This window comes from Oratosquilla oratoria, chromosome 8, assembly GCF_046742065.1.
Source record: "Oratosquilla oratoria isolate Oo_2021 chromosome 8, ASM4674206v1, whole genome shotgun sequence".
NCBI classification, from domain to species: Eukaryota; Metazoa; Arthropoda; class Malacostraca; order Stomatopoda; family Squillidae; genus Oratosquilla; species Oratosquilla oratoria.
The window spans coordinates 71496459-71510989 of NC_134784.1; the positions used below are offsets into that span (position 1 = coordinate 71496459).

The window sequence follows — 14531 nt, forward strand, 5'->3', positions numbered from 1 at the left end:
TTTCATTCTCTAAACTGGCTTCATCAGTTTTCTATGGTTATCAAAATACACGGGTGAAAGAGAACGAATGATTGAGCACAGACTTTATTTTCTATAATGCGATTATTATGACGCAACATCGCACATCGGGCAGCTAATGCTGCCAGACGTGCGATGTGCCCCGTAGTGAAGAGGTTAAGCACCTCCCTACCCTCGGTCCTTTTCCTCTTTCTCCATCTATCTTCCACTCTCGACTTACCTCCCACCAAAAAAATTATCTGATATTCCCCCACTCTCTCCCCTTAGAACATGTACGTGCTTAACTCTTCCTATCATACTCCAGGTTACCACTATATAGTCCATTAATACTCAATCTACCACCCTTCCATCCACCACCATCTCCCATGTGTACTTATGCTTGACTTTCTTCATCAACATTGTATTTGCCATGATGAACTCTCTGGACACATCACCATCAACTCTCCACTACGATTTTTTCCTGGAACTCCACACTTACCAACCATTCTGTTTATTGGTTCATTTCCTACCCTAGTATTAAGGTTTCCCAATACCACTACATTGACATTTCTTCCTAATCCCTCTATGCACTCATTTAAATCTGTCCAAAAAGCCTCCCTTTCCTCTACACTCTTCTCACTACCAGGCCTATATGCACTTACAAAAACCCACATCTCCTTTCCCAGTTTCACCTTCATCCACATTAACCTTGAAGAAATCTTCTGCTCCACTACATGCTTACCTATCTCTTCACTTACTAGTATAGCCACCCCTTCACTCCTGAGATCCTCCCAACTACACTCCCAAACTCAAACTCGCCCCTCCCTTTCAACTTAGTTTCACTCAATGCCAACACATCCATCTTTCCTCTCACAAACATACTGCCTATCTCTTCCCTTTTACTCTCATCTGTACCACATCCACACACATTAAGAGACCCAAACCTTAGGGTACTGGTTGGAAAACTCCCAGACCCTCTTATGCCTTTACTTTTTTTTAGGAATGTCCCCTTTGGGGCTACAGGGAAAAGGATGCTTAGTCCTTTCCCCATCCCGTTTTTGTTGCCTCATATGACTCAAGTGGAAAGATTTGGTGGCCATATTCTTTTCCCCCACCACAGGGTTTGGCGAAATGAGAAAATGAATATTCAGAGAAATTGTACAGGACAGTAATAAGAGTCGGGGGACAGCATATGGAGGGACAGTTGCAGTATAATAAAGTATCATTTCTCTATGAATAGAGATTTCTTCTACCACAGACAAAATTATGTGTGGCTCTGGTCCATAGGGGCACCCATATAGACCATAAAGTATCAGCTGCATGCTACTTAGCAGTTTTTAACCCCGCAATAACATGCAGCCAGTACCCTAGATGGGGTGTTGATAATTTTAATTCATATTAATTTTCCAGTCCTCTTCTAGGCATACATGCTCTCTAAATCATGTTGCAACAGCTGACAGACCCCCTCGCTTTTCATTCTTCTCATGATCTTTGTATCATCTGCAAACATCTGAACATAGTTTATTGTACTAGCCATCATGTCATGAACACAGAAACATTACAAGCATTGAACCTTGTGGAACTTCATCAGTCACTGCCTTTCATCTTCACATATCATCCTTTACTACTATCCTCATGTACCTGCCCTTTGGAAAATCTTTTTATTCATTCAAGTAGTTTATCTCTTATGTATTTACCTAGTTGTAGTGTACAGGATTGGAGCAATGCTTATGAGGTTCTGTCACTTTTGTTCCACTTGTCAAACCTTGCCCTGGAATTATTTTATAGTGTGTGTATATGTGTGTGATTTACCATGGTCTTGGATCACATGCTGGAGTGGTGATTGACCACCATAATCCTCCTGAATGAAAGCTCAGAGTTTGCACAGTCCAATAAATAGGTTATGCAATGATCTTACACACATACATTCATTCAAAAATGACAGTAACAGCTTGGGGTAATCTGAAAGGTCTGCATTGTGAATGAAGTAAAATCCATTGCCTTGGGCAGGGACCAAATTCAGGTTGTTGAGTTAGTAGGCAGTTGTGGTACCAGAATTTCATCTGGTTCCATGCATAAACCTTATCTAGGTCTTCCTTTACGAATTTGCAGTTTTCTTAACCTTTCATTTTTTCATAATCTTGGCATCATCTGCAAATAAACTGATCTAGTTGCTAATTTCATCACATCATTGATATGCAGTGAAAATATTTGCTGGTGCCAGAATTGAGCCTTATGGTATCTCACTAGTAAACTCTTTCTATTCAAATATCACTTGCTACTGTTTACAAACATCTGTTATTTAGAAAGAAGATATATACAGACGCTCCTCTACATACGTTCATTCGTTTTACATTTTTTCAATTTTACGTTTGAACTGACTGTAAAAAAAAAAATTGTAAAAAAAAATTTTGAGTGAATTTTTTAGTTTAGTGTGCTCTCCGTAGTTCAAACGATACTTACGCATGACGCTGCGTCCATTGTTTACATTGCACAAACGACAGACTGAAAGTGCCTTGCCTCCTCCTCCTCCTCCCCTCCTCCACCATCTCAATTTATGTTGCTTGAATTTAATTTATTTGAAATTAATGTTATTATTTTACAATGTTATGTGTATAATTAATGATTTAGGGGTGTTTTGTAAGATACGGTAATAGAATTTACGGATGTATAGTACAGTAACAACTTACGTTCATTTTCAACTTACGTTCGGCCATTCGGAGCGTAACTAAAACGTAAGTAGAGGAGCGTCTGTATATATATATATATATATATATATATATATATATATATATATTATCCATTCCATTATATTTCCTATAAGTCCTGTGTTTTCCAACCTCCATATTAGTATTTTTTGTGTGACACCTTATCAAAAGTCTTTTCCAAATCCAGGCATCCACACAAGTCTGTCTCATGCAATACATCAAATAAAAACTTAGCAGGTTGGCTACTCAAGACTTTCCTTCTCTGAATCTAAATTGATAGTCAACCAAGATTATTTAAGTAATTTATTCATAAATGTTTTACAAATTTTTTCTTTACTTGTTTTGACATTCATGCTGGTCTGTGTATATATTTGCCTGAATGTGTGTTATCGTTTTATTATAGTATACTGTAATATAGTTTATTACATGTTATATAGTATACTATTCTATAATATTTATAGTGGTTCTGTTGTCTACCTTACCACAGCTGCATATCACTGAAAAGGTTTGATTTTTTTCTATTGATTTTTCCTTTTTTGTGATTCATTTTTTGATTTTTTTACCTTTTCTTTTTTAGTACATGTATGAGTTGCCAGTTAATGGTACCAAGATATTTTCCAAAAATTACAGATGTAAAAAGAATTAAACAGACTTTGGAAGACATGTATCTAACCCACCCAGCTGCATGTCTAGAGATAAATGTGTCAAACATGTCAAGACGCATGGCTCAACTACATTGAGCAACAAATTAACCATTGAACAAGTCACTTGCTGTCAATTTCAGCAACCTGTGTCTTGTTTGCAATAGAATCTGGGGGAATGTATATCCTATGTACTGAGGGTCTTCTATCTCTTATAAAGGCAAATGTTCAGTAGTATTAGAACACTTCTTGTTGGGATCTTTATACAATGGGCTTAGAACCTGTACAAATTGTATCCTTGCCTTGTGCTTTGGTGATGTGCTTTAATGTTGCCTAGCTTGCTTTCTCATACTAAGGCTTAAACTAAAGGAGAATGGGTACATACTGTCATGATATGATAGTGGATAAACTAAAATTATATACCTTAGTTCTTATAACTGCATGACTGTAAGTAGATTGTTAGTCGTTACATCCAAATGAGCTTTCGTGACCATGTTCATGGTCACAGTCATGAGAGATGGACTCTTCTGTAGCTTGTGTTGAATTGCCTTAGCCCAGGAACAGATATTGATCAGCTCACCAAGATAATGAAGCTTGTAGGTACACCAAGTGAAGACCTTCTAGAAAAACTATCCAGTGATGAGGTTAGTGAGATTAGGATTTTATTTACATATTAGTAAACACATTTCTTGTTGAGGGAGGAGTATGAATGTATGGAAATGCATTTGCAGAAGGTTATTTGTTTGGCAAAGGCTCTTACATACTCTATATGCAGTTTTAATGTATATAAGTATTATCCAGAAAATTAATAAGTGAACCCAAGCTAGTAGAAGGAAGAGTGGATGAAAGATTAATGAAGAATTTAGACTGTAGAGTATCGGTTGGTTCAAGCCTGTGTATGTAAATAGAAATGACTTGTTCCATAAACATTGAAAAGTACTAGAACTTAAAAACTAATATTTATCATGCATCTTTATGGGGGAAGACAGTTTTATAATTGAAATATGCCTGTATATACTGTCTGATGTGGTATTTACATCAGGAAGTGCTAACCTGCATTCAGGGTCATCACCTGTACCCTGTGTTCTCTGGCTCTCAGGGAAAGTGGCAGTAATCGGGAGTTTGGAGTTCAGTGTGCCATTAAACATGTTAAGCTTTGAGTATCTTGTAAAGGTAATGGACCTGAGTTTGATCCCAGTTGATTTCTGCTAATTGTCAAATGCCTTGGCTGTTCAAACACACAGGGTAAAAGTAATGACTGGCCATTGCTTAGGACCTTCAATTGTAATCAGTGACACCCTCTCCACTCATTAAAATCTTTAAAGTGTATATGTGCAGAAGCAGTAAGATTAACTGTTATGGTAACCATTAATTTTTTACATTAAGGATTTTGTAGTCTTCTGAAAATTAGCTGTAATTATAAGTATCTGCTCAGTCCTTTACTGGCCATAACATTTTGCTGTAATTAATATTGGATGATTTTCAGACAAGGAGATAGACTCAAAACAAAATAGGGTCTCAATCAATCGCAACCTCATTTTATAGTGTACTCCACTATTAGATGATAGTCATCTGATATGGATGGCAGAGAGAATTATTTCACTGCCCCATCTTTAAAACCCATCAATGCCCTCACCTCTAGAGGTGCAGTGCAAGATCTCTCTATCAACTTCAATTGTATTTCCTCCACCCTTGCATACAAGAACTAATAAATGGCACAAATGTATTTCCTCCACCCTTGCATACAAGGAGAAATAATAAATGGCAGCTGCTTCCATCATACTTTAAGCTAGTAAAAAAAATATATAATAATGAAAAAATAAAATAAGAAAATAAATAAATCTAACCTAGATGACATTCCAACATGTCTTCCCGTGGCTGCGGGTTTCATAACTGAAACTTGAGACAACAGTTGTTTACTACACAGTTAAATATTCTCTCATAGTCCAGAATAACTTCTGTAAGGTGCATCACTGGAATGAAAGGGTCAAATATACAGTAGGTATTAAAGAAAAAAAAAATTTGCTTTGTTGCCTTGAAATGAAGTGGTAGAGGTAAAACTAACTTAAGCTGTCAGGCTCTGCTGTGAAGATGATGTGCCTTGCTGCATTGCCTCTGACCCAAGCAATGGGCATTGGGTAAGGATGACCTTTCATCTACAAGGAGCTAAGATAAGAGAGGATAACAGATGGATGAAGGGTGGGTCCATACTATAACTTGGTCAACCCCCATACAGGAAAAGACTTGTGATATGTGTGTATGTATGTATTAAGAGTTGTAATTTTAATGTTTTTTTAAAGGCACTGTGGGAGGTTATGCAGATATACAGGATAGGAGGAAAGCTTCTGGGAGCTGTCAAGAGTTTTTATGAGAGTAGTAGAGCTTGTGTCAGGATTAGAAATGGAGAGAGTGAGTGGTTCGAGGTAAAGGTGGGACTTCGTCAAGGATGCGTTATGTCACCCTGGCTGTTCAATCTTTACATGGATGGGGTAGTGCAAGAGGTAAATGCAAGGGTAGTGAGTCAGGGATTGGAGATGGTTAAAGAAAATGGAGAAAAGTGGGAGGTGAGCCAGCTGTTGTTTGCTGACGACACGCTTGTGGCAGGATCGGAGGAGGGATTGAGGAAGTTGGTGACAGAGTTTGGGAGAGTATGTAATAGAAGAAAGCTAAAGATAAATGTAGGTAAAAGTAAGGTGATGAGATGTACAAGGGGTGAAAGTGGCAGTAGACTGGAAGTGAGCATTAAGGGAGAGCGACTGGAGGAAGTGGATAGTTTTAGATACTTGGGTGCAAATGTGGCATGAAAAGGTGGAGTGAAGGTGGAGGTAGAATGTAGATTGAGAGAAGCGAGTAAATGCCTTGGTGGATTAAAGAGTGTAATGAGGAATAAGATTTACCATACATATTCAGAATATTGTAGTTGTAAAATTGTCTTAATGATGTATTTTATCATGCATTCTTGTCATATAAACTCTGTCCATTTATCTAAATTGATATTATATAGTGGAAGACTGATATATTTTTTATATCAGGCAGATTGAGGATTAGTACAGTTATAAAGAGCAGGCCACTTATCACATGAATTCATTCTTACTAAGTGGTAATGATATATAAGATTGAATATTAGTGAATAATTCCATGTGACATGTGTAATATAAATCATACTTTGTGTTCATACAACTGTAAAGTTGTGCATGAGAGTGCATGAAGGAATGCTCAGTGTGCATTTAGTATATCCCATGTGATGATTTGCTACCACCACCCACACATGTACTATACAGTAAAAGCTCTCTTATCTGGCATACCAGGGACCAAAGGCATGCTGGATACTTGAAGGAGTTGCTAAAGTAAGTGAAGGGGTACAGAAATGTCTACAATCACCCCCCTTTTACTCACTATTAATGTCAGTTAACATCTAGTATCACATACTGTAACATAAACAAAGCATCACATGATTGCGGCGTCACCACCTCACTCGCCAACATACAGGTCAACACTAGACCTTCTCTGTACTTTTCTGAAGGGGTTACTAGAATAAGTGGTGCGCTCTGGTGATGGCAGGAACAATTAAAGCCTCACACGGGAAATTTTATCGATTTGTATTGATTTCAGATTGTAGAGAAGCGAGTAAATGTAAAGTTGATTGAGAGAAGCGAGTAAATGCCTTGGTGGATTAACCCCTTCCATACGGTGCCGCACACGTAGGCGTCATGGACTTAGATCTCGGTGGCAGCAGCCAATGCCAGCCGTACGACGTGTCGTAATAATACTCGCATCATAAAATATAGTCACCGCTTATATCGATCGTTCTCTCTTCACCCGTGAATTTTGATAACCATAGAAAATGCAATTACAAAAGAATTAGAAAGAATGTCATTATGGAGGGGCGACTACAATAAATATAATCAAGACGCCGATATGGCAGCCTCGCGAATACACTCGCTCCCCATGACGCCTACGTGTGCGGCACCGTATGGAAGGGGTTAAAGAGTGTAATGAGGAATAGACATTTGGGAATGGATGCTAAGAGGAGACTGTATGAAGGAGTGATTGTGCCAACAGCACTGTATGGGGCTGAAACATGGAACATAAGAGAAGAAGAGAGAAGGAGTTTGAATGTGTTTGAGATGAGGTGTCTGAGAAGTATGATGGGGGTTACTAGGCTAGATAGAGTGAGAAATGAGGAGGTGAGGAGGAGAACAGGGATGGAAAGGGAGCTGGGAGATAGGGTTGATGAAAGAATATTAGGATGGTTTGGACACATGGAAAGAATGAGTGAAGAAAGACTAGTAAAAGAGGTGTGGAAGGCAGATGTGGAGGGAGTGAACATGAGGGGGCATCCTAGGATGAAGTGGATGGATGGGGTGAAGGGGGCTTTGGGGAAGAGGGGAATGTCTGTTGAGGAAGGACGGGAGAGGACAGAAGACAGGGGTGAATGGAGAATGGTTGTATATGGATGATGTTGTGATAGCATTAGGTGGAATGGGCGGGTTGATGGGGGGTGAGGTAGTATGTGTGAGCAAAATTTGACGCAGCCCTTGTTTACATTTTTCTCATCTCTTACTCTTGTAGTCCTATTTGGATTATGGTTCTCTTCCATTCCTAATATAAATATACATTTCTTATTTATCTGCTAAGTCTTACTATATTCTCCTTCTCTCTCATCACTTTAATAACTGTGTCCTTAGTGTATTCCTTCATCTGTTGTTTCACTATATCTCTAAATTTAATTTTGTTATCCTCCTGAACTTTTTTCTAACCTCTGACCACTTTTGCTATGGACTCTTTATTCACTTTATTATTCCTCTTTAATTCCTCATTCTCATCCTTTACTTCTTTTATCTGTCTTTTTAGTTCTATTTATTTAGGTTTTGGTTCTTCTTTAGTTCTTTCAATTTATCAACTCTTTGTGTAAGTAATGTAAGTTGGCTAAACCTAACCTTCCATGCTTCATTCATTTTTGTTAGTTTTTCCTCTAGACTTGCTAATCGAGGGAGGTTATCATCTCCCTCATTAAATCCATAGAAATAATTATCTTCACTTTCTATTGTGCTGGTCCTATCTATATTTCTAATTTTAATGCCTTTACTGACTTGTTCGACTTCACTTGTGTCATCTGCACATCTCTTGATTATACCCCTTCTGACGTTCGGGGCTCATTCATCCCTTTCCTCATTTTCTTCCATTTTCCTTAATAATCCCTCCCCTCCTTTTTCTTCACCTGCCCACTATACCACGAGCTTTCCTCTTTTCTACTAATACACCACAGGTACTCCCTTGTCATTGAAATCCACGAAATTTGCTCTTTTTTTTTCCGGAGTTCCAATTTTCGCTGTCAATCCGACGAATGTGTATTTACCTAGTTGTATTTTATGGGAAGGGGAGCTATACAACCATTGGGCAAACAATAGAACAGAGAAACAGGATGGAGTCATGATTTTGACTAAGAGAGGTTTAGATGTGACAAAGATAACAGAGGGAAAAATAATGTGCAATTGATTATGATTAAAGTTGGAAACAAACATGAAAAGTAGAAAATTTGTAGTAATATATGTGCCCCCAAAAATTCAGTCCTAACAAATAGTGATCATTCCAAAATACTGGAAGACACAAAGAATGCATTAATTGAATTATTAAAAGGAGGAAACTTAGTGATTATGGGTGACTTTAACTCAAAAGAAATATGTTGGGGAGAAATGACAGTGAAAGGCAGAGAAGAACTTTGGGGAAATATTCTACTGGATATGACCATTGAATACACATTGATTCAATGGGTAAAGGAAAATACCAGATATAGAAACAATGAAGAACTGTGGAGACTAGATTTAATATTTACATCAGAGCCTGAAATTGTGGACAAAATGGAATACAAGAGACCAATTGGGAAGAGTGACCACATACTAATAGAGAACAAATTGATTTGAGAAGAAATGAGAAACATAGAAAAGGAAGATTAATGTACAGCAAAACGGATTTTGAAAAACTTAGAAAAAAAATCAAAATGCAAACTGGGAAAAAATGTTAAATGAAGAAACAAAGATGGAAGACAAATGAAGATATTAAAAGAAAATTAAAAGGAGGAAACAGATAAATACACACCAAAGAAGAAACAAAAATTGATGTACATAAAGTGCTGGTAGAACAAAAATATAGATAGAATAGACAAAACCTGGAAAAAATGGAAAAAAGAAAAAAAAAAGACCAAATGGCAAATATACATCAAACTAAGAAATTAATTTGTTAAAATATGCATGGAAGAAAAAAGAAACTGTGAAATGGACACAATAAAAAAATGCAAGGACCAACTTAAGCTATTGTACAGGCATGTAAATGACAAGCTAAAAGGTAAATATGAAATGATAAAATTGCATGAAGGAAATAATGAATATGTAGGTGATGTAGAAATGGCTGAAATTATGATCAAGCATTTTAAATCTGTATTCACAATTAAAAGTTCACAAAATTGGAAGGAAGGACATGGATGAAGGTGTGGAATGTTATATGAACTTCTTTGCAGATGATGTGAAACTACTAAAGAGAGTAAGTACAGAGGAAGACTTTTGAATCACTACAGAAAGACTGGATAAAGTTTGAGAATGGAGTCAAAAGTGTGAAGTGAATTTCAACATCAAGAAATGTAGTATAATGGAATTTGGAAAAAGCAAAAATAGAATATAGGGACAATATAAAATTGGTACAAAGGAAGTTAAAAAAGTCAACTTGGAAAGGGACCTAGGAGTAACTATTAGCAATGACATGGCACCAGACAAACATATCAACAAAATAGTCAGAGAAACTTTCAATTTACTAAGGTCAATGAAAGTGCCCTTTGACCACCTGGATGAAGAAATGGCAAAGAAAATATTAGTTACATTGATAAGACCAAGAGTGGAGTATGCTGCAACACTGGACACCTAGTACAAATTAGTACTAAAAAAACATAAAGAAATTAGAAAGAATTCAAAGAGCAACAACAAAGATGGCTCCAATGCTCTCCAAATTGACATATGAACAAAGACTGGACAAACTCAAACTACCAACCCTGGAACAAAGAAGAGAAAGAGATCTACTAACCATCTACAGAATTATGAAAGGGATAGAAGTCCTTCATAGGGATGATTTACTAAAGTGGGATAAAAGAAAAACAAAAGGACATGAAAAAAAATGAAAAGGATAGTTACAGAAGAGATCTGAAAAAAAATACCTTCCCACACAGAGTGGTAGATATCTGGAACAAATCGAATGAGGAAACTGAATACCAAAACTATACAAGAATTTAAAATCAAACTGGATGCTGAAAGATACAAAAGCAGGTCACTACAAGCATAGCTCTGTTCCTGTAAAATACAACTAGGTAAATACACACAAAAGTACCACACAAAAAGTTATTAAGAAAAATGGAATCAATAGGTGGTATTCATGGAAAATTATTGGAATGAATGGAAGATTTCTTGACTGGGAGAAAAATGAGGGTAGTACTTAAAGACAAATATTCAACCTGGGAAGTAATGATAAGTGGTCCCACAAGGTTCAGTATTGGCTCCAATTATGTTTGCCATATATATGAATAACAAGGATCAAGGTGTGTAATGTTATATGAACTTCTTTGCAGATGATGCAAAAATATTAAAGTAAATACAGAGGAAGATTGTGAATCCCTATGGAAAGACTTAGAATTAGTCTGGAAATGGAGTCAAAAGTGGGAAGTGAACATTAACATCAAGAAATGTAGTATAATGGAATTTGGAAAAAGTAAAAATAGAATATCAAACAAATACAATATTGGCGCAGAAATAAAAGAAATGCGCTCGGAAAGGGACCTAGGAGTAATTATTAGCAAAGACATGTCACCAGACAAGCATATCAACAAAATAGTTGGAGAAACCTTCAATTTACTAAGGTCAATGAAACTGGCTTTTGACTATTTGGATGAAGAAATGATAAAGAAAATATTAGTTACACTGATAAGACCAAGATTGGAGTATGCTGTGACACTATGGAGACCCAGTACTAAAAAGAATATAAAGAAATTAGAAAGAATACAAAGAGCAACGGCAAAGATGGCACCAACACTCTCCAAATTGAAATACAAACAAAGATTGTCCAAGTTTGAACTCCCAACCCTGGAACAGAGAAGAGAAAGAGGAGATCTGACTATTTGCAGAATTATGAAAGGAATGGAAGTCCTAGATAGAGATGATTTATTAAAATGGGATAAGAGAAAAACAAGAGAACATGAAAAGAAACTAAAAGGATAGTTATAGAAGAGATCTGAAAAAGAATAGCTTCCCACACAGAGTGGTGGACATCTGGAATAAATTGGATAAGGCAACAGTGTGTGCAAATACTATTCAAGAATTTAAGAACAAACTTGATGCTGAAAGATACAAAGACGAGTCACTACAAGCATAGCTCCCTTCCCGTATAGTACAGTTAGGTAAATGCACAGATTATATGACAGTGACTGCAGCCATGATGCTATACGGAGCATATACTTGTAAGATAAGGGAGATGGAATGAGACTTAATTATTTTTCAGGTTAGGTGTTTGAGAAATATGATAGGTGTTGCAAGAATGGAAGGGAGAAACCCATTGTGTAGAGTAGAATAGAGTATTAAAGTAGTTTGAGCAAATAATGAATGAGGAAAGATTAGCAGAGAGAGTATGGAAAGCAGAAATAAGTAGAACAAGGTTGATTAGAAGAATGAGATGAATGGAGTGAAGGAGGCCTTTTATGCCTGTGGTTGATCAGGGAAGAGAACAATGAAAATGGGAGTGAATGGAGAAAAATTGTGAATGGATGAAGGGATGACTTGGCCCAAAGGGATGGATTTCTTATTTTTTTCATAATTTATTTTTGTGTAGATAAGGATGCGGAAGGGGAGAATGATATAAAGTAATGATGGTGGTAGTAGTAGGAGGGGGTGGGGGGTTAATCCAGTTCCAGCTGTCAAGTTCTGATATTAAGAGCTGTGTTTTGTTGTATTTCTCTTTCTCCCCGAGTTTTATGCCAGGGAACAGTGTGACTATTCATTCCCGTAGTTCAGCCTTTGGTATATCAAAATTATATACAGGATGTGTGTAGATATACATATATACATGTGTGTACAATATATGTTCTCACACACACACAAAATAGAGAAACCTTCAATTTACTAATATCAATTAAATTGGCATTTGACTACTTGGATGAGGAAATGGTAAAGAAAATATTAGTCACACTGATAAGACCAAGATTGGAGTATGCTGCAACACCATGGACACCCAGTACAAAAAAGAATATAAAGAAATTAGAAAGAATCCAAAGAGCAACGACAAAGATGGCACCAACACTCTAAATTAACATACAAACAAAGATTGTCCAAACTGGAACTACCAAACCTGGAACAAAGGGATGGAAGTCCTCGAGAGAGAAGATTTATTAAAGTGGGATAAGAGAAAAACAAGAGGACATGAAAAGAAACTCAAAAAGGATAGTTATAGAAGAGATCTGAAAAAGAATAGTTTCCCACAAAGAGTGGTAGATGTCTGGAACAAATTGGATAAGACAACAGTGTGTGCAAAAACTACACAAGAATCTAAGAATGAACAAGATGCTGAAAGATACAAAGACAGGTCACTATGAGCCTCTCTTCCTGTATAATACAACTAGGCAAATAAACACACACCCTTACAAATACAATAGCCAAAGTTTGTGAGAAAATTATCAAAATTTAGATGGAAAAAATATCTGGAGAAGAATATTATACTAAATCTGAGACAATTTGAATTTAGATAGGTAAGGTCATGTGCCACAAATTTGATCTGTTTCTATTCAGGGTTAATTGGTATAATACAAGAAAGGGACAGATGGATAGACTGTGCTTTCCTGAACTTATAAAAGGTGTTTGATAAAGTACCACACAAAGAATTATTAAGAAAACTTGAAACAACAGGAGGTATACAAGGAAAACTATTAAAATTGATGGAAGATTTCCTGCATGGAAGAAAAATGAGTGGTGCTCAGAGATAAAAATTCTACTTGGGAAGAAATGATTAGTGGTGTCCCACAGGGATCAGTACTGGCTTCAATAACATTTGCTATATATGTAAATGACATGGATGATGCAAAACTACTTAAGAACGTGTGGAAAAAGATTGTGAATCACTACAGAGAGATGTGAATAAGGTCTGGGAATGGAGTCAGAAGTGGGAAGTGGACTTCAGCATTAAGAAACGTAGTATATTGGAATTTGAAAAAAAGATTAAAAAAAAAAATTAAGTAAAGAAAGTTAGTTCCGAAAAGAACCTAGGAGTAATCGTCACTAAAGACATGTCCCCAGACAAACAGACAAATAAAATAGTTGGAGAAACCTACAATTTATTAAGATCAATAAAGATGGCTTTAATTACTTGGATGAAGAAATGGTAAAGAAAATACTAGTCACACTGATAATACCAAGACTGGAGTACACAGCAACACTATGGACACCCAGTACAAAAAAGAATATAAGGAAAATAGAATCCAAAGAGCAATGACAAAGATGGCCCCAACACTTTCAAAGCTGACATATAAGCAAAGATTGTCTAAACTGGAACAACCAACCATGGAAAATAGAAGAGAAAGAGGTGATCTGTTGGTCATTTATAGAATTATGAAAGGCATGGAAGTCCTTGATAGAGAAGACTTATTAAATTGGGGTAGAAAAAAAACAAGGTGACATGAAAAGAAACTCAAAAAGGACAGTTATAGAAGAGATCTAAAAAAGACAGCTTTCTACACAGAGTAGTGAATGTCTGGAACAAATTAGACAAAACAAGTGTGTGCAAACACCATCCATGAATTTAAGAACAAACTAGATATTGTGAGATACAAAGACAGGCTCCATTAGCAAAGCTCCCCTTCCCATAGAATACAACTAGGTAATGCACACACACACACATAATGGAGTTTGGAAAAATAAAAATAAAAATATCAGGACAATATAAAATTGAAACAAAGGAAGTAAAGAAAGTGAGATCTGAAAAAGATCTGAGAGTAATTATCTCAAATGACATATCCACTGATAAAGCAGATAAACAGAATTGTTAAAGAATCTTACAACTTGCTAAGATCAATAAAGGTGGCTTTTACCTATTTAGACAAAGAAATGGTGAAAAAAATACTAGACACTAATAAGTCCTAGACTAGAGTACGCTGAGACAC

General features: G+C 36.4%; 1 protein-coding gene across 3 annotated transcripts in view; it reads left to right on the top strand.

Annotated features, from left to right (window-relative positions):
- Window positions 1-14531, top strand: part of LOC143027812 (mitogen-activated protein kinase 14-like) — an 85093-nt gene that overhangs the window by 58550 nt on the left and 12012 nt on the right. Inside the window, exon 7 of one of the 3 annotated variants that reach the window (XM_076189402.1) lies at window positions 3911-3990. The exons of the other annotated variants lie outside the window; for them this stretch is intronic. Within the exon in view, the coding sequence (XP_076045517.1) occupies window positions 3911-3990 (80 nt within the window). The remainder of the gene's footprint in view (window positions 1-3910; window positions 3991-14531) is intronic. 3 annotated transcript variants of the gene reach the window in all.